General features: G+C 45.7%; 1 protein-coding gene across 1 annotated transcript in view; it reads left to right on the top strand.

Annotated features, from left to right (window-relative positions):
- Window positions 1-19665, top strand: part of LOC126159497 (neuroligin-3-like) — a 357313-nt gene that overhangs the window by 191001 nt on the left and 146647 nt on the right. The window contains exons 7-8 of the mRNA XM_049916554.1: window positions 3688-3703; window positions 12865-13243. Coding sequence (XP_049772511.1) covers window positions 3688-3703; window positions 12865-13243 — 395 coding nt within the window. The remainder of the gene's footprint in view (window positions 1-3687; window positions 3704-12864; window positions 13244-19665) is intronic.

The following is a 19665-nucleotide window of genomic DNA, read 5'->3' on the forward strand; positions in this document are numbered from 1 at the left end:
TCCATGACCACCATCGGTGTAGGTTGGCGCCACATTATGCAACCCCAAAACAGAAGGAAACCTCCACCTTGCTGCATTCGCTGGACAGTGTGTCTAAGGCGTTCAACCTGACCGGGTTGCCTTCAAACACGTCGCCGACGATTGTCTGATTGAAGGCATATGAGACACACACCGGTGAAGGGAAAGTGATGCCAATCCTGAGCGGTCCATTCGGCATGTTGTTGGGCCCATTTGTACCGCGCTGCCTGGTGTCGTGGTTGGAAAGATGGACCTCGCCATGGACGTCTGGAGTGATGTTGCGCATCATGCAGACTATTGCGCACAATTTGGGTCGTAACACGACGTCCTGTGCCTACACGAAAAGCATTACTCAACATGGTGGCGTTGTTGTCAGACTTTGTCTTAGCCTTAAGCCGTAGGTAGGGATCATTCACTGCAGTGGTAACCCTTGGGCGGCCTGAGCGAGGCGTGTCATCACAGTTCCGGTCTCTCTATACCCCCTCCATGTCCGAACAACATCGCTTTGGTTCAGTCCGACACGCCTAGACACTTCCCTTGTTGAGAGACCTTCCTGGAAAGAAGTAACAATGCGGACGCGATCGAACCACTGTATTGATCGTCTAGGCATGGTTGAACTACATACAACACGAGCCGCGTATCTCCTTCCTGGTGGAATGACTGGAACTGATCGGCTGTCGGAGCCCCTCCGTCTAATAGGCGCTGCTCATGCATAGTTGTTTACACCTTTGGGCGGGCTTAGTGACATCTCTGAACAGTCAAAGGGACTGTATCTGTGATACAATAACCAAAGTTAACGTCTGTCTTCAGGAATTCTGGGATACGGGATGATGCAAAACTTTTTTTGATGTATGTATGATACCTACCAGTTCTGAGTAGGAAAATTTTTCAGACGCGAAAATTTCGTATAATTCAAGAGGAAACGTTAATTTGGCGTTTATGAAAGTAAAGATTGTTTTAAATTTCATAAGAGGCACTATAGATCTCTTAGACCGTACGTAACCTTAAGGGTTTTAACATGACTTAACTGATTTTGTCATCACAACGTCGCAACTTCGGGCTTTAGATGTCAAGTGCCAGCAGAGTTAATTTCATATAAATTTATACACGTGTAAACGATTGACGACACTTTTTTGTTGAGGAAAAAAAAACAAAAATTGCAACCGAGACTGTTTTTAACCAATACTGTTAAACACTGGTTTGCTGTATGCCACATATGGATATGGATTGGAAGAATTTCTACTTATATATTGTTTATGAGGCTCTTTGACGTTTGGTCAGACAACGTATGTCACAGCCGAATACCCCCCTGCGGGTCCGGGGATTAGAATAGGCCCGAGGTATTCCTGCCTGTCGTAAGAGGCGACTAAAAGGAGTCCATCCCCCTCACGGGGGTAGTTAGCGCCTGCGTCCGGAGACGGACGGTTCCTCGACCTATTATTGTGGTCTTTTTGGTTTTTCACTTCTCGTTTCTTCCTTCCTTTTGTTGGTTCCTTTCTTTGCTCTTCTCCATCTCACTGTCTTCCTTACTCTTTCCCTTGACTTCTCCTTGCCTTCTCATTGCCTTCTTCTCCTTGCCTTCTCATTGCCTTCTTCTGCTTGCCTTCTCATTGCCTTCTTCTCCTTGCCTTCTCTGGTCTCCGCCTCGGCGTTTGAGACAGTCTGTCCTCTTTCTCCCTCTCTCTTCTTTTTCCTCTTCTTCCTTCCTCCCTGTGCGTGCCTGAAGGCCGACCCACGCGTTCGCACGCGTAGCCGGTGACGGGGTAACGCGTAAGTCCCCGCCCTGGGTAGACATGTAAGGCACGCGCGCCCCATTCACCATGCGGGAACTCGAAAACGCACTTGGTCGATCACGGTCCTCCGCTCCAGGGCCAGATTCTATTCATATTCAGATGCTGAAGAACCTTTCTCCTGCGGGTAAAGGTTTTCTTCTTCGTACATACAATCGCATCTGGATTGAGGGACATGTTCCCGCATGCTGGCGCGAGTCTATTGTTGTCCCGATTCCTAAGCCGGGGAAGGACAAGCACTTGCCTTCCAGTTATCGACCTATCTCGCTTACCAGCCGTGTCTGTAAAGTGATGGAGCGAATGGTTAACTCTCGATTGGTTTGGCTGCTCGAGTCTCGACGCCTACTTACCAATGTACAATGTGGATTTCGTAGGCGCCGCTCTGCTGTTGACCGTCTGGTTACCTTGTCGACTTTCATTATGAATAACTTCTTGCGGAAGCGCCCGACCGCGGCTGTGTTCTTTGATTTGGAGAAGGCTTACGACACCTGTTGGAGGGCGGGCATTCTCCGCACCATGCATACATGGGGCCTTCGCGGTCGCCTCCCTCTTTTTATTCGTTCCTTTTTAATGGATCGACAGTTCAGGGTACGTGTGGGTTCTGTCCTGTCCGACACCTTTCGCCAGGAGAATGGGGTGCCACAGGGCTCAGTTTTGAGCGTCGCTCTCTTCGCCATCGCGATCAATCCAATAATGGATTGCCTCCCAGCTGATGTATCAGGCTCCCTTTTCGTGGACGGTTTTACCATCTATTGCAGCGCGCAGTGTACACGTGTCCTGGAGCGCTGTCTTCAGCGTTCTCTTGACCGTCTTTACTCCTGGAGTGTCGCCAATGGCTTCCGTTTTTCTGCCGAGAAGACGGTCTGTATTAACTTCTGGCGCTACAAAGAGTTTTCTCCCACCGTCCTTACGACTCGGTCCCGTTGCTCTCCCAATCGTGGAGACAACCAAATTTTTAGGCCTTACCTTTGACAGGAAACTTAGCTGGTCTCCTCATGTGTCATATTTGGCCGCCCGTTGTACCCGTTCTTTAAATGTCCTCCGTGTTCTCAGTGGTATGTCGTGGGGAGCGGATCGAACCGTCCTACTTGGTCTATATCGGTCGATCGTCCGCTCCAAGCTGGATTATGGGAGCTTCGTATACTCCTGTGCACGGCCATCCATCTTACGCCGCCTCAACTCCATACAACATCGGGGTTTACGACTTGCGATCGGAGCATTTTATACCAGTCCCATAGAGAGTCTTCATGCTGACGCTGGCAGATTGCCACTCACCTACCGGCGCGATATACTGCTTTGTCGGTATGCCTGTCGGCTACTGTCAATGCCCGACCATCCGTCTTATCGTTCCTTTTTTGACGACTCTCTTGACCGTCAATACGGGTTGTATGTCTCTGCCCTGCTACCCCCTGGAGTTCGCTTTCGTCGCCTCCTTCAACACCTTAATTTTTCACTCCCTGCAACCTGTCGAGTGGGCGAGAGCCGCACGCCACCTTGGCTCCAGGGTCAGGTCCGCATTCACCTTGACCTCAGCTCGCTCCCAAAAGAGGTCACCCCCGGTTCGGTCTACCACTCCCGTTTTTTGGAACTTCGTTCGAAGTTCATCAACATGACTTTCATTTATACAGATGGCTCTAAGACCAATGACGGGGTCGGGTGTTCCTTTATTGTCGGGGCACAAAGTTTCAAATACCGGCTCCATGGCCATTGTTCGGTCTTCACAGCTGAGCTCTTTGCCCTCTACCAGGCTGTTCTTTACATCTGCCGCCACCGACATTCTGCTTATGTCATCTGCTCAGATTCCCTGAGCGCCATCCAGAGCCTCAGTGATCCGTACCCGGTTCACACTTTCGTACACCGGATCCAACGCTCTCTTCAGCAGCTGGTGGACGTCGGTTCTCCGGTTAGCTTTATGTGGGTTCCTGGCCATGTCGGTATCCCTGGGAACGAAGCTGCAGATGCCGCGGCCAAGGCTGCGGTCCTCCAGCCTCGGACAGCTTCTTGTTGTGTCCCTTCGTCCGATTTTAGCAGGGTCATTTGTCGGCGCATTTTATCGCTGTGGCATGCCGATTGGGCTGCACTTACCGACAACAAGCTTCGGGCCTTAAAACCTCTTCCCGTGGCTTGGACGTCCACCTCACGCCCTTCTCGGCGGGAGGAGGTCGTTTTAGCCCGGTTAAGAATTGGGCACTGCCGGTTCAGCCATCGCCATCTGCTGACGGCTGCGCCGGCGCCGTTCTGCCCATGTGGGCACTTGCTGAAGGTTAGACACATTTTAATGTCCTGTCCAGATCTTAACACACTGCGCATCGATCTTAACCTGCCAAATACTTTCGATGCCATTTTAGCGGATGACCCACGAGCAGCTGCTCGTGTTCTTCGTTTTATCAATTTGACAAACCTCTCTCAGGACATTTGATTATGCTGTTTTTTAATCCTATGCCTGTCAGTCTGTCTTTTATCGTTTTTTCCCTTTTAGTTGTTGTTGTCAACTTGTGCCTCGCGGTGCATTCTTAGAGTAGTCAGGGCGCTAATGACAATTGAAGTTGTGCGCCCTAAAACCACAAAAAAAAAAACAGCCGAATAGCGCTTTGCGAGGAAATTCATACCTAAAGTTATAAATATTTCTACATGAAGGCACTCTCCGCATTGAATGATGATTTAGTTGAGGTCTCTGATGACATCAAATATGATGCAGAGAATACTTGATACTGACAATGCTGAGAGTAATTGCCTTCATCCATTCCATCGATCCGTCTAGGGTCAGTCCAGATACACATCGTCGAAGGGCTGGTCAGGTGTATTCAGTGGTCGCACTCTATAGTCAAGCCAGAGCACTAAAGGCCACCAAAAGGTGGCATGCGGACTACATGTATTATTGTTAAGGTATTGTAGATATGGTACGGTCTGCAACGTTGTGTTACAAATAGGAAAGGAAGCAATAGAAAAGTAGACAACCCGGGGCCAATCCAGAAATAACACAGAGCTCCCTTCTATTGATGCTCCGGAAGCTATGCAAATACATTGTTCATAATACGAACCAGCTACTGCCCGGTTTATCTCTACTGCGGTACGCGCGTAAATGTACCAACAAATAAATAGTTATCTCATCATGATTTCGTATTGTACCTCGCCAGCAATGTCTACATTCAATATTGTTATCGTTCATTCCCTTTCCATCCACTCCCTCCCCCCTCCCAAAAAAAAGTTCTTTGATATGGTACTATTGTTTCTTCGCAAATTAGGAAGCGAAAAACGCTGTACGCCATGGAAGCCGGTTCCGCTAACGCCTTTTATCGTAACGTCTGTAGCTCGCACTGTTTACAATAGGCTCGCAACACTTCGAAACTCAACAACATACTAGAGCATCATTTACTACATTTGAGTATGTGATAAAAATCTGGCGAAAAATTATCCAAATTGGTTAACCGTTGCTTGTACAAATAAAGTATGAAAACATTCCTGTCATTGTCTGATTTAGTTGAGGTCTCTGATATGATACATAAAATGCATTGAGGTACAGAAAGTCATTGGATACCTCCTAATGTCGTGTCGGTCTTCCTATTGTCCGACGTTGTGCATCAGGTTGATGTGGCATAGACCCAACAAGTCGTTGGAAGTCACCTACAGAAATACTGAGCCCTGCTGCCTCTATAGCCTTCCAGAATTGCGAAAGTGTTGCCGTGCAGGATTTTGTAGACGAACTGACCCCTCTATTATGTACTATAAATATACGGTGGGATACATGTCGGGCGATCTGGGTAGCCAAATTATTCACTCAAATTTTCCAGAATGTTCTTGAAACCGCTTGCGAGCAATTGTGGTCCGGTGTCATGGTGCATTGTCATCCATAAAAATTCCATCGTTGTTTGGGAACATAAAGTTAATGAATGGCTGCAAAGAATCTCCAAGTACCCGAACATAACTATTTCCAGTAAATGATCGGTTCAGTTGAACGAGAGGACCCAGTACATTCCATGTAAACACAGTCTACATCGTTATGGAGCCACCACCAGCCTGAACAGTGCAGTGCCACGGGTTCACTGCTTCGTGGGTTCTGCGTCATGCTCGAACCTTACAATCAGCTTTCACCAAACGAAATAGGGACTCATCAGAGCAGGCCACTGTCCTCCGTTGTCTGCGTTCCAACTGATGTGGTCACGAGCCCAGGAGAGGCGCTGCAGGCGATACCCTGCTGCCGAAGCCCATTGACGTCAAGTTTCGCCTCACTGCCCCAACGGATAAGTTCGTTGTACGTCCCGCATTGATTTCTGCGCTTATTTCACGCAGTGTTGCTTGCCTGTTAGCAATGACAACTCTACACAAACGCCACTGCTATCGGTCGTTGAATGAAGGCAGTTAGCCACTGCGTTGTCAGTGGCGAGAGATAACGCCTGAAATGTGGTATTCTCGGCACATTCTTGACGCTGTGGATCTCTTAGAATATTGAATTCCCTAGCAATTTACGAAATGGAATGTTCCATGAGTCTGGCTCCAACTACCATTCCGAATTCAAAATCTGTTAATTCCCGTCGTACGTCTGTAATCACGTCGGAAACCTTATTCATGACTCAGATGAGTACAAATGATAGCTCCGCCGCTCTGTCCTTTTATACCATGTGGACACCATATTACCGCCATCTGTCCTTCTTCTTCTTCTTGCGTTACGGCCTCTGTAGGAACACGGGTAGCCCCTACGTGGACTGCATTTTCCTCTTCTTCTCCCAGAACCTCTTCATTCTCTCTCTTCTCCTCTCCCGCTCTTCTTCCGAGATCTTCAGTTTCCGTTTCTCCTGGCGGCTCCACTGGTGACATTCTAATCGTTTCCTGTACTCTCCTCTGTCATTGATCTCCGGCATATTTGTCGGTGTATATTTGTTCCTCCAATTTTCCTTTCCTTCGACCTTGATCCCCAATTCCAACCAGTCCTTCCGAAGTTCCACAATCCACTTGGTTCCTGTCTTTCCCCTTGTCCTCCCTGTTGTTTCCCACACTTTCTTCGTCATTCTGTCCATACTCATCCTAACTACCTGCCCAGCAAACCTTGCCCTTTTGAGTCTGATTTCCCCAGATATTGTTCTCATGTTCCGGTACAATTCTTCCCTAGGTCTTCGCATCCACCTCTCTCCACCTCTTTTGGGACAGTATTTTTCTCAGTATTTTCCTTTCTTCTTTCTCTAGCTGCTCTGCCCCATTTCTTCCTAGTGTCATCGTCTCAGCAGCATATAATACTGCATTACTCACTGTTGCCTTGTAGTGACTTATTTTGCCTCTGTGGATATATTCTTTTTATTGTATACCTCTCTCGTCATGTAGAAGGCTGACATCATCATCTTTATCCTGTCTATTATTCCCTCCTTGCTCCTGTTCCTTCCTGTTATAAATTCTCCCAGGTATTTAAATTTGTCCACAATTTGCACAGTCCCTTCCGGTGTTTCCCAGTTTGCAGTGGTGTTTACTGTATTTGTCTTGTTATAGGCGATCCTCAGTCCCACCTTTCTGGCTACCTTACTTAAGTTGTCGATTTGTGTCTTTGCGTCTTCTTCCGTCTCACTATTGCTATGTCATCTGCAAAGGCTAGGCAGTCCACTTGAGCCTTGTTGTCCTTTTTGTCTCCCCCCCCCCCCCCATGGGTCTTTGGTATTCCCATTTCCTCGTTTATTGCTCTCCACTGCCTGATCACTTCGTCCAGTGCTATACTGAACATCAACGGTGTAATCCATCTCCCTGTTTAACACTAGTCTTGATCTCAAATTCTTCTAAGTGCACCTCTGAATCTCACCCTTGCTTTTGTGTCTGTCAGAATTTCTTTTATGAGTTGTTGTATAGTTCCATCAAGTCCTCTGTTCTTCAGGATCCTAACAATAATCTGTCTGTCGATGGAGTCATATGGCTTTGTGAAGTCCACGAAGGTTATTACTGTCTTTTTGTTTTTTAAGGCCCTATGTTCTATCAGTTGCTTCAGGATAAATATCTGTTCTCCACAACCTCTTCCCTTCCTGAATCCCGCTTGGCAGTCGCCAACTATACTTTCTACCCGTACGTCTACTCTCTTGAGCAATAGTTTTGACAGCACCTAGTATCCGACCTCTAGTAGCGATATTCCTCTGTAGTTGTTTGCATCTCTCTTGTCCCCCTTCTTGTGTATTGGTACTACAATTGCATTCTTCCATCCTTCTGGCAACTTCTTTGTTCTCCAGATCTGGTGAATTATGGCTGGTTCAAATGGCTCTGAACACTATGGGACTCAACATCATAGGTCATAAGTCCCCTAGAACTTAGAACTACTTAAACCTAACTAACCTAAGGACATCACACACACCCATGCCCGAGGCAGGATTCGAACCTGCGACCGTAGCAGTCCCGCGGTTCCGGACAGCAGCGCCAGAACCGCTAGACCACCGCGGCCGGCGAGGTGAATTATGTTGGTCATCTTGTCTATTGTTTTGTTGCCTCTCCACTTTATCATCTCGGCTGCTATACCATCTTCTCCAGTTGCCTTATTATTCTTCAGTTCGCTTATGTCATGTGCGACTTCATCCCTGGTTGGAGGGCGTGGCTCTCTCTCTTCTGTGTCAGTCCCCAGTTCCAGCACTTCTTCAGGTGGTTCACAGTTCATTAGGTCGTGAAAGTTCTCTGCAAAAATCCGACAGTTCTCCTTCGCACTGACAGCCAGCTCCCTTTTCTTATCTCTTATAAACAGTTCTCTACCCTTGTATCCAATCAGACTCTTTTTGAATATACCGAAAAAGCGTCTGCTGTTGTTTTTCCTGAAGTTGGTCTCAATCTCGTCTAATTCCTGCTTCATCTTCTGTCTTCTGGTCCATCTTATTGTTCGGGCTGCTTCCTTTCCTGCTCCTAAGAAAACTTCCCATTTTCCGGGTCCTTCTTGTTGCTCCAGTCTCTCCACGTTTTCCTGCGAGTCTCTACCGCTTCCTCACATTCCTTGTTCCACCACCAGTGCTTCAGTTTCCTTTCTTCCTTTCCCCATAGTTCAGCCTGTTTCGCCATATTTCGCTTCATGTCGTCCCAGTCATTGAATGATTCAATTCCTTCCTCATATCTGGATCGATTGTGTCTTCATTTGTCTCTGTCTACCTTTAAGTTTTCTGTTATTCTGTTCGTATGTGGTAGTCTGTCCCTTTTTGGAATCCAAAGGCACGTAACTTCTGTAAGATAGTGATCCGATTCCATTCTTGTGTTCTTCCTGATCTTTGTGTTCATGATCTCTTTAGCATTTGTCCAAGTGATTGCTATGTGGTCAGTTTGGAATTCCCCAAGTTGGGTGCATGGGTTTGCCCATGTCTTTTTCTTAGACGGTTTGGCCCTGAAGTGTATTGTCATCAATCTCATTTTGTGTTCTCGACACAGTTCAATTAGCCTTTCTCCATTTTTGTTTCTCCACTGGTGTGCAAGGTACTCGCCCACTACTCCTTTATGTTGCTTCTCTCATCCAATCTGTGCTTTATAATCTCCTACTAGTATCTATACATGTCTATATGGTATGTTTTTCAGTGTATCATCTAGCTCTTCCCAGAAACTATCAGCAACTTTCTTGTCTTTCCTGTTCTTGTCATTTGTAGGTGCATGCCCATTTATTATTCTGTACTTTTTGTTCCCAGCTTGAAAAGTCAGTGTTGATATCCTTTCTGACCTGATCTTCATTTCAGTTATGCCATCGTCGTATCACTTGTCTACTTTGAACCCTGTACCAAAGCATCTAGGAGCATGTCTTTCCTTTCCCACTTTAATTCCTAGTTTCCCCTTCAGTATTATGAAGCCTTTGACACTGTGTCTTCGTCAGTGTATCTTGTTTCTTTCATCGCTAATATTACAATGCTTCTCTCTTTCATGTCATCTATTACCTGTTTAAGTTTACCTGTCTTAATCATTGTCTGTACATTTATGGTTCCAATTCTGAAAGTCTTTTTAGTTTTAATCTTCTCTGAGGTTCTTGGGAGCTCCGAATCTTCCCTTATGCACTTTTTGGCAGGTCCCCCAGAATCCGAATGCCTGCTTGCGTCGACCTTGGTCAACGGGGGACTGTCCCTCTGGGGTAATCTCGATTCCATAGCGCGATCCATTCCATGAGCGAAAAAATTTTTTGGTGGGACGGCTCATGTCCGTCCAGTTATAGGACTGAAGTTGTTAGCCCCAGAAGATGTGTTCAGGTCGCCCCTGATATGGGGACACAGACGCCTTTGGTAGCCGCCGCTGAAGTGGAGTACCGCCGCTACCTGATACGTTTCAGTGGCTCTTCCGCTCTCTCTGCCGTTGGGAAGCGACGTTTCTCTTCCGCCTTCGAGACCGTTGGCCGGGCTTCGCCTGTAACCCTAGGTAGGGGCCCTAACTGGGTGCTACCATCCGGAGCCAGATGGACCCAGGTTTTTTTACGAGGTTGTTACTCCTCCCCCTGCTCCTTCCCCATGACTTGCGAGATGGGGCCCCGGGCTTGGGACCGGAAATGGCATAGTTTACCACCATCTGTATGTGTATCATGAGACTTTTGCCGCCTCCATGTATTTGTTAGTGTTTTGAGTGATCGTCTATTTACATTGCCGAGCTATATCTCGGATCGCTCCTGATCCTGATAGGAGAAATTGTTAGTTCTTAATTCTTGCTGTCTGTCGTGATGAGGCAGAACACTAAACTCAATTCCTCAACTGACTTACACGTACGACATGTTTGGCGTAGTGATAAGCGAGGCTTTGTGCAGGGCCCCCTACACATTTTCACAATTTGCAGACATCCAAATATTGTTACTGAGGCTGTTTGGCGTTTTCTAAAGTGATTATTCATTAGAGGTCTGTGACATCATTAGTGATGGAGGCAATATGGCTGAGAAAGCAGTGAACGATGATCCTCTTCCACTCGACGTCTATCGTTACATGCGAGGGGCGTTCGGAAATGATTTGCTACAGGACTTTCTTGTAAGCCCTTTTAATAATTAACATAAGGAATTGTACATACGTCACTATACTCCCACCGACGTCAGTACACCGCTGCCATCTTAATGGCAACTTCACTATTGCGTGACACACCCACCCGTTCTTCGTTGTTGCCAAAACATTTTCCCCGCTACATGTGCTTCACATTAGCGAATAAAGTGAAATAAGATGGAGCGAGATCCGGTGAACGTAGTGGATTTCATGTAGCAGTGAGCCCTAGCCATGTCAACTTTTCTTATCATTCTACTGTTGATGGCAGTGATGCGTCCCTTAAGCAGGAGCTACTTGACCACACACCACAGTTAAACGTTTCTGAAATCTGTTGTTTCGTCTCCTTTCTGCCACAGAAAAGATGCAGTCCTTCTTTGTCCATGGTAGTCGTCTTCCATCTTCTTCAAGCTTCCTCTACGTAATAACAAAGAAGCGCTACCTTTTCACTATACGCACTGTTCAGAACTGCCATCTAGCATCTGCACAACTTTGATCATACGTGCCCCTCTCAGAACTGTAGAACACGAAGACAGAGAGGAGTTAACGATTACATGTGTACTAGAATTAGTTCATTGTGGTACGAGAGGACATGCCAGTAATTTGCACGGTATTCGTAAAAGAACGCAACTGTTAGTCATTTCCGAACGGCGCTCGTTTGTATGGCGTTAAGGTCTCCTCTTGTTCAAATTGCGTGGGAAGTCAAGAAAGAATGATAGTTAAATGTCTCTGTGAATGCTGTAATTGATTTAGTCATATCTTTACCTTCCCTACGAGAGCGATACGTAGAAGGATGTAGAATGTGTATAGATTCTTCAATTCATACTTGTTTCCTAAATACTCACCCGGATTGCCGTGTGGGAAGCGTGAAGGCCCCTAATTAAATCGCCCGACGGATTACAGACGAGGACCGTTGCGCCAGCCAGCCTGGATGTGGTTTTTGGGCGGTTTCCCTCGTTAGACTAAGTGAATACCGGACTGGTACTCAAGTTCCTCCTCAGTTACACGATTCGCAAACTCTTAGAAAACGTTCGCACGTATTCATGTGGGATATCACTAGAGGCAGACGGTTGGGGTATACAGATTTGTTCCTAGGGGTTGGCAGATGGTGGGGACGGGTTAAGGGAAGAGATGGCGACAGGAAGGGCATGCCACCACCCTCTACCACCACCATTGCCAAATCCACAAAATAACATGCCGAGCCCGTGAAGATATAGCACAAAGGCCACGAAATCTGCGGAATAAAAATGTACTTGTTCCCTAAATTTGGTTACTGGTACGTCGCCGGTTTATTGGCGTCTGCCTTCAGGCGTCTGCCAATTAAGGTTTTTTAACATTTCCATGACACTCGCCTGTAGCGGAAACAAAGTTATAATAATTAGTTCCGTTCTTCGTGTATGTTCAGTAATCCCAGTTATGTGCCCCATATAGTTGTGTAATATTACTACGACTGGACGCACGGGAGACCTGCAAGCAGTCTCCTTTGTTGACGGGCTGCGTTTTCCCTGTAGCCTAACAATGAGAGCCTACGTCTGGCAATGGCGTTGCCTTCGGCTGAGCCTATTAAGGTCATTCCATGTGATACGACGTGGCAGGTCTAGGATTGACACAGATCCAGATTGGACAGATCGGGGAGTGTACATAGTTGGCGTTGTGTAGAGCTAAGAAAAGGGCATTAAACGGCTGTAGCCACATCCACACAGGTTAGATGTGATTTTCAGCGTAGTGACGGACGAGGCGCCGTGTTAAGTTCTCCACCGTACCTTTCACAATTCCCAGACATTCAAATTGGGTTGCTGAGGCTCTTCAGTGTTTTGTCAGATGCTTGCAGGCCACAAAGTGCACGGACGAACGCTGGTTTGCGTAAAAATACACGAACTTCACTAATTCTTCTGATAGCACTCTTAGCATTGGATGATGATTCAGTTGAGGTCTCTGACGATATCTAATGTGATGCAGAGAATGTGACTGACAATGCAGTGTGCGATTGACCTCTAGCATTTTCGTGATAGGTCTAGGTTCCGTCCACATCCTGATCGGAATTGGGGTCAAGTGTGCTTGGTAGTCGGTCTCTAGGACTACGCCAGAGCATTGAACGCCTGAACACCGCTGCCACGCAGGTACGACGTGCTGTTCGGCGTGGTGACGAGCGAGGCGCTGTGGAGGTTCTCCGCCGCCGACGTGACGGCGGGCTTCGAGGGCGAGCGCCGCGACAAGATCCTGCGGACGTACGTGCGCAACGCGTACACGTACCACCTGTCTGAGATCCTGGTGACGGTGGTGAACGAGTACACCGACTGGGAGCGCACCGTGCAGCACCCCATCAACACGCGCGACGCCACCGTCGCGGCGCTGAGCGACGCGCAGTTCGTGGCGCCGCTCGTGCAGGCGGGAGACCTCATCAGCTACCGCAGCGTCGCCTCGCCCGGCCAGGCGGGCCAGAACAAGGCCTTCTTCTACGTCTTCGATTACCAGACCAAGGATGGCGACTACCCGCAGGTAAGTCGACATTCTCTCTCCACTCGTTCCTAACGAGGAGAATCGGCAAGTGCCATAACCCGGTATCGCAGAAACTTACCGGCCGCGGTGGCCGAGTGGTTCTAGGCGCTTCAGTCTGAAACCGCGCGACCGATACGGTCGCAGGTTCGAATCCTGCCTCGGGCATGGATGTGTGTGATGTCCTTGGGTTAGTTAGGTTTAAGTAGTTCTTGGTTCTAGGGGACTGAGGAACTCAGATCTTGAGTCCCATAGAGCTCAGAGCCATTTGAACCCAGAAACTTCGCTCAGTGGAAGAGGGGTCAAAATAATCGAACATGTGTCTCTGCTTATTCGTGGATACTTGACCGGTTTTGGAAAAAACGACGGTCAAATTTTCGAGACGTTTTCCAGGTACTGTATGTGCGTTTAATCGCGCGATGTCGGACGAAATGGTGGCTCAGTGGTTACCGTCGCGGCACATATAGTACGTCGAAAATTTTGACAGTCGTTTTCGCAGAAAACAGCCGAGTATCTACGGATAAGGCTAGACAGCCTGCCGGTGTGGCCGAACAGTTCTAGGCCCTTCAGTCTGGAACCGCGCGACCCCTATGGTCGCAGGTTCGAATCCTGCCTCGGGCGTGATTGTGTGTGATGTCCTTAGGTTAGTTAGGTTTAAGTAGTTCTAAGTTCTAGGGGACTAATGACTTCAGATGTTAAGTCCCATAGTGCCAAGAGCCATTTGAACCATAAGGCGAGACATGTGTTCGCATGACTCCTCTTCCACTGAGTCAAGTTTCTGGGAAATCGGATGATGGCACTTGTGTTCCCTTTGTATGTGAGTTGAACCTCACTTTTCTTAGCGTAGTGCACACATCGGTTAGTTACCGCTGTTTATTTATTTCACTGTTAATATGTAAGAACCTTCAAACCGTTTTTTTACTAAAAAAGTAGTCTTGAAGTGATGGGATTCAGAGTAAATGAATATCTGCAGCTCGTGGTCTAGTGACTAGCTTTGCTACCTCTGGAGCACGGGGCCCGGTTTCGATTCCCGGCCGGGTTGGGGATTTTCTCCGCCCAGGGACTGGGTGTTTGTGTTGTCCTCATCTCATTATTATTCGGGAAGTGCTGAGACTGTTCATGGAAAGATTGGGAACTTGTACGGGCGCTGATGACCACAATGTTGATCCCCCCCACAAACTAACTTCAAGATCACAGTAAATGAAGACTCTTCAAGCTTCATGAGCAGTTTTGTACTCCTACATTTAGAACATTATCGGTTCCTCACCGTTACGGTTGCATGAATCCAACTAGCTCTTCATTTTGACTGATTTACAGAAACTGTGACTAGGCTAGTAGTTGAGCATTATTCAGAGTGAATCTTCCGATGAGTTTTCTTTTCCTTTTAGCAATGCCCGCAATTAATCTTCACTGAAATCTAGTTGATTGCAGAAACTTCATCATTCTATATTTCGTACAAACCTTACACGTTGTTGAAAACCACGGTCTCTCAACCACTAAGTAAAATACTGTTATGGGCTTAGCGATTTCATGCTAATTTCATGTTTTATACTCGGTCCGCAACAACGGGGATTCCAATGATTGCTTTCAGTGTTGCTCCTGTGTCCGTTACTGACACCGTGTTTGGATGCCACATATTGATAGATATTAAAACATAACTTATTTCATTTACTATCCTTGTATGACAGATAACAGAAGCCCCCCCCACCCCCTTCCCTCAGTCCGTCACCAAACAAGACTGTGCACTGTTTGTGTGACATTAGTATCATGTTCTTAAGACCGGGGTTCGTATTCATTTGGCAACACACTTATGTTTTCGTGGTTTTCAGTAAACAATCTTGATAAATGGAGAACCGAAATTATCCTTTATGGAAACGACTGGTTTCGCAGCTTATGCTCCATCCTGGGGTATACATCTGAGTAGAAAAATAATGGGGGGGGGGGGGGGTGGAGGGGAATGAACAGTATTCTCTACACCGCAAGTTAAAAAAAGGATGTAGTAAATAACGGCTAAGAAAACTCACAATCAATTCATATAAAATCCTGACGGAGGTTAAATGGACAACCCGACGTTCTGAGTCAAATAAAAATAAAACGTCCATCGAAGGAACGGTAGTAAGGTAGTAAAAGTGCCACAAAGATGGAAACCACTATGCAAATAGCAAGGGACCCCACAATGAAAAACGTGAGTAGAACAGGTAGGGTCTAAATTTCAAAGTATGAAAATTCGGAAAATTCCGAATTAAAATGAAGGTTAATAGAAAACAGGAATGTAATTAGATAAACTCTCCTTTGGGAGAGCAACATAATGCAGAATAAACTGGTGTGGCAGTAGCCTACGGTGTCATGTGTGCAGGAAAACAGATCTTAATGTTTTGTAAATGTATGTAAATAACTATAAAATGTAGGCTGATTAATGATTAATTGTCACGAATGTCTATATCTGTTATCTCGAAGCTATCTTATGGTTCGTCGCGGATGGCGTCCCTGGTACAACCATCATTTCTTCCTTTTTGTGTTTCATTCATGAATATTGAACAGGTAGCTGTCGATGGAAGAAAGAATGTATGTCATGTGGTTGTAATTGCGGGTATTTTTTTGAAAACAGCAATAACCAAAATATGAACAAAGTCAATCTAAACATGGGTCATACGTAAAACAGATTGAAAGAAGTGTTAAATTCTAGAGCGATGATTTAATGTGGGATCTGCAATGCCCTATCTTCAGTGATCAGAAACGTTAGTGTTGCGCCATACTGATTCGACACAGATTCGTCAAACATAATGTATACCGCGACATCATTTGCTAATATGCGTAGTCGACGTCAAAAGACGAAATATGATCGAGTGAATTAGTTCAAACAAGCAGATCAACAGGTTTCGAGTAAACAGCTTTTACACATGGTGACACTTCGGCTCTTACAGAACAGTAATTGTACAGAAGAGGACTGTATGCTGTGAATGTCTGCACCACGCAATGCAACCACATTCCAACGTTGAAAGACTGCCCTGTCCACACAGCTGAAACGGATCGCGCAGCTTCATCTATAAAGTTTAGCTCGACGTCAGAACATCGTTCAAAGCTAGGAACGACTCTACAGAACTGTTCGATCAGTGATAGAGAAGGATTTCCCAATGGAAAAGGCGGGCAGATACATTTCAAAGTTTATGGTCGACAATTTAAACTTTTACAGCTTTCCGCAGGTACGGTAATGCGGAGGGTTGAGGTTGCGAGTTTTGACGTTACTTCAGAATATAGAACTGAATATTGGTAGCTACAACTATTTCTCCCTACGACTTCACAAATCGACTGATACAGATGATACAGCTTAGTTGACCATTTTTGCAAGAATGGCTTTCGATAATTTCGAGGTAAAAAAGGAGCTGGGAAGAATTGTATCACTAACACGACGCGCTGCAGGACAGGAAACGTTTCTGGCAGTTGACGATCTTATCAACTCTGAAAATATTCCTGTAAAGAAGTTGATGGGCTTAACAACTGATGGAGCTACTGTGACAGTAGGCGGAGAGAAGAGATTCATAGCCTTATGTTGTAAAAACAACAGTATTCCGACATTTCTGTATTACCTTTGTCTAATGCAGCAGCAGTCACTGGTGGAGTGTTTTTGTGTATGAGCAACGAAAAGAGAAGAGAGATAAAAGAATGAACATAGTTAGAGCACATGCCATTAAGAGACGTTTGTTCAGGGCACTGACTGATGAACTGCCTCACCAGAGGCAGAGTTTAAAAGCGTTTTGAAGAGTCACATCCTGCCTTAGAATTTTCGAAAGAACTGGGGAATTCCTTCTGTGAACTAGGAGGTTCGGTTAGATACAATATTTTGCTTTACTAGCAGACATCACTGGAAACTTATCCTTAACTTGCAACTTCAAGGTAAAGATAAAGATACTGGCGGAAAAGTTTCTGATTTCGCTTCATTATCAAGTAAGTTGGAACTGTGGAAACGACTCTCATGCAAGACAAATACAAACGCTTGGCCTGTGTGGAACAAACCAATGACAAGCAAGACTCTTCAACGCCTCCTCACAACTGCAAACGAATCGTTGAAATTTTTCCAGATTGGAGAAGTCAGTCCAGTCTTTAAAATCGCTTTCTTGAAAGTCTGAAAATATGTAGCCTCTTGTTTCGAAAGAAAAATACGAAATTTTGGTCTAGATCTGTCTCAAAGGGAAGGCGATGTTCATCTCTACATATCTATGACAGGTTTCTTTTCCTATTCGAAATTTATAAAAAAAACAAGTACAGAAATGGACCACTGGTGAACATTTGGACAACCGTATTCGAGAGCCAGTCACTACCTACTCTAACACTGAAAGCTCATTGGCGGCTAAAGAGAGTGCTGTCCTTCTCATTAAACTTAATGAGTTTCATAAAAATTTAGTTTTACATTTATAAATTATTACTAACTGCACTTCAGTTCCTTAATTAGGTGCAGTTCAACGACAGTTTCTTTTTTCTGTTAAAATTCGTTTGATATTGACTAGAAATGTAATTTTTTTAGAGAAATGTTCTTATTTCTGTCGTATTTTGTTTGGCAGTTTACGGTAGGATATAAAAATGGTATGGTAGCTCACAGGCTTCATAATTATGGTGACTACTGAGCTACACAGATCAGTTGCCATCCTTCAATGAGTCTCTAAATTTGTTCAATGTCTGTTGTCGTACCTTCAAATGTTTTTTTAAGGGATCAAAAGCGAGATGGTAGCATGGGAAGATATCAGCACTGTAGGATGTGTGTTAAAGTGTCTGCAACTTGAGTTACCGTAACTTCTACGTTACGTCATTTGCACTATGAGGATGTGCATTATCATGAAGCAGCAGCACACCTCGTCGCACTGTCCCTGGTTTCCGACAGACGTGCTGCCCGATACTCATTCTTCATTTGCCCGTCGATTTCTATCGGTGTTTGTCCTTCTGCAGATGGTTCAGATGATTCTGAGCACTATGGGACTTAACTTATGAGGTCATCAGTCCCCTAGAACTTAGAACTACTTAAACCTAACTAACCTAAGGACATCACACACATCCATGCCCGAGGCAGGATTCGAGCCTGCGACCGTAGCGGTCACGCGGTTGCAGACTGTAGTGCCTAGAACCGCTCGGCCACTACAGCCGGCTGCCCTTCTGCAGCCAAGAACAGAACAACACGTTGTTCCTGTTAGGATGTATTTGGTAATGACGTCGCCATAGTTTCTGTATTTAGCTCACTCACGTCGGAAACAGGAGTGCAACATGTCGATGCTTATACAGGATGATCAAAAAGTCAGTATAAATTTGAAAACTTAATAAACCACGGAATAATGTAGATAGAGAGGTAAAAATTGTCACACATGCTTGGAATGACATGGGGTCTTATTAGAACTGAAAAAAAAAACAAAGTTCACAAATTGTCCGACAGATGGCGCGTGAAGGATCTCTTGCACGCGTCGTTTGGTGATGATCGTGTGCTCAGCCGCCACTTTCGTCATGCTTGGCCTCCCAGGTCCCCAGACCTCAGTCCGTGCGATTATTGGCTTTGGGGTCACCTGAAGTCGCAAGTGTATCGTGATCGACCGACATCTCTAGGGATGCTGAAAGACAACATCCGACGCCAATGCCTCACCATAACTCCGGACATGCTTTACAGTGCTGTTCACGACATTATTCCTCGACTACAGCTATTGTTGAGGAATGATGGTGGACATATTGAGCATTTCCTGTAAAGAACATCATCTTTGCTTTGTCTTACTTTTCTATGCTAATTATTGGTATTTTGATCAAATGGAGCACCATCGGTCGGACATTTTTTGAACTTTTGTATTTTTTTGTTTCTAATAAAACCCCATGTCATTCCAAGCATGTGTGTCAATTTGTACCCCTCTATCTACATTATTCCGTGATTTATTCAGTATTCAGATTTATACTGACTTTTTGAGGCCGGCTGAAGTGGCCGTGCGGTTAAAGGCGCTGCAGTCTGGAACCGCAAGACCGCTACGGTCGCAGGTTCGAATCCTGCCTCGGGCATGGATGTTTGTGATGTCCTTAGGTTAGTTAGGTTTAACTAGTTCTAAGTTCTAGGGGACTAATGACCTCAGCAGTTGAGTCCCATAGTGCTCAGAGGCATTTGAACTGACTTTTTGATCACCCGGTATATTCAGCTTGGAGTCGAGATACGTTGCATATACGCTGCAGCGACATCCTCAAACGAATATACCATGTTAGTTGCTCAAGATATTCACCACAAATACTGTAATCAGATACAAATAGGTTTTTCTCTTTGCTGTAGGTATTATCTCGCATTAAAGCCCATTTAAATAGAGCTGCCATTCATTAGATCTAGTGGAAATTTATCCAAGTCTTTCTGCTTTTCCTCAGGATCATCTGTAAGTTCCTATGACTATTAAAGCTTCATCTTTGAACAACAG

This window comes from Schistocerca cancellata, chromosome 2, assembly GCF_023864275.1.
Source record: "Schistocerca cancellata isolate TAMUIC-IGC-003103 chromosome 2, iqSchCanc2.1, whole genome shotgun sequence".
Taxonomy (NCBI): Eukaryota; Metazoa; Arthropoda; class Insecta; order Orthoptera; family Acrididae; genus Schistocerca; species Schistocerca cancellata.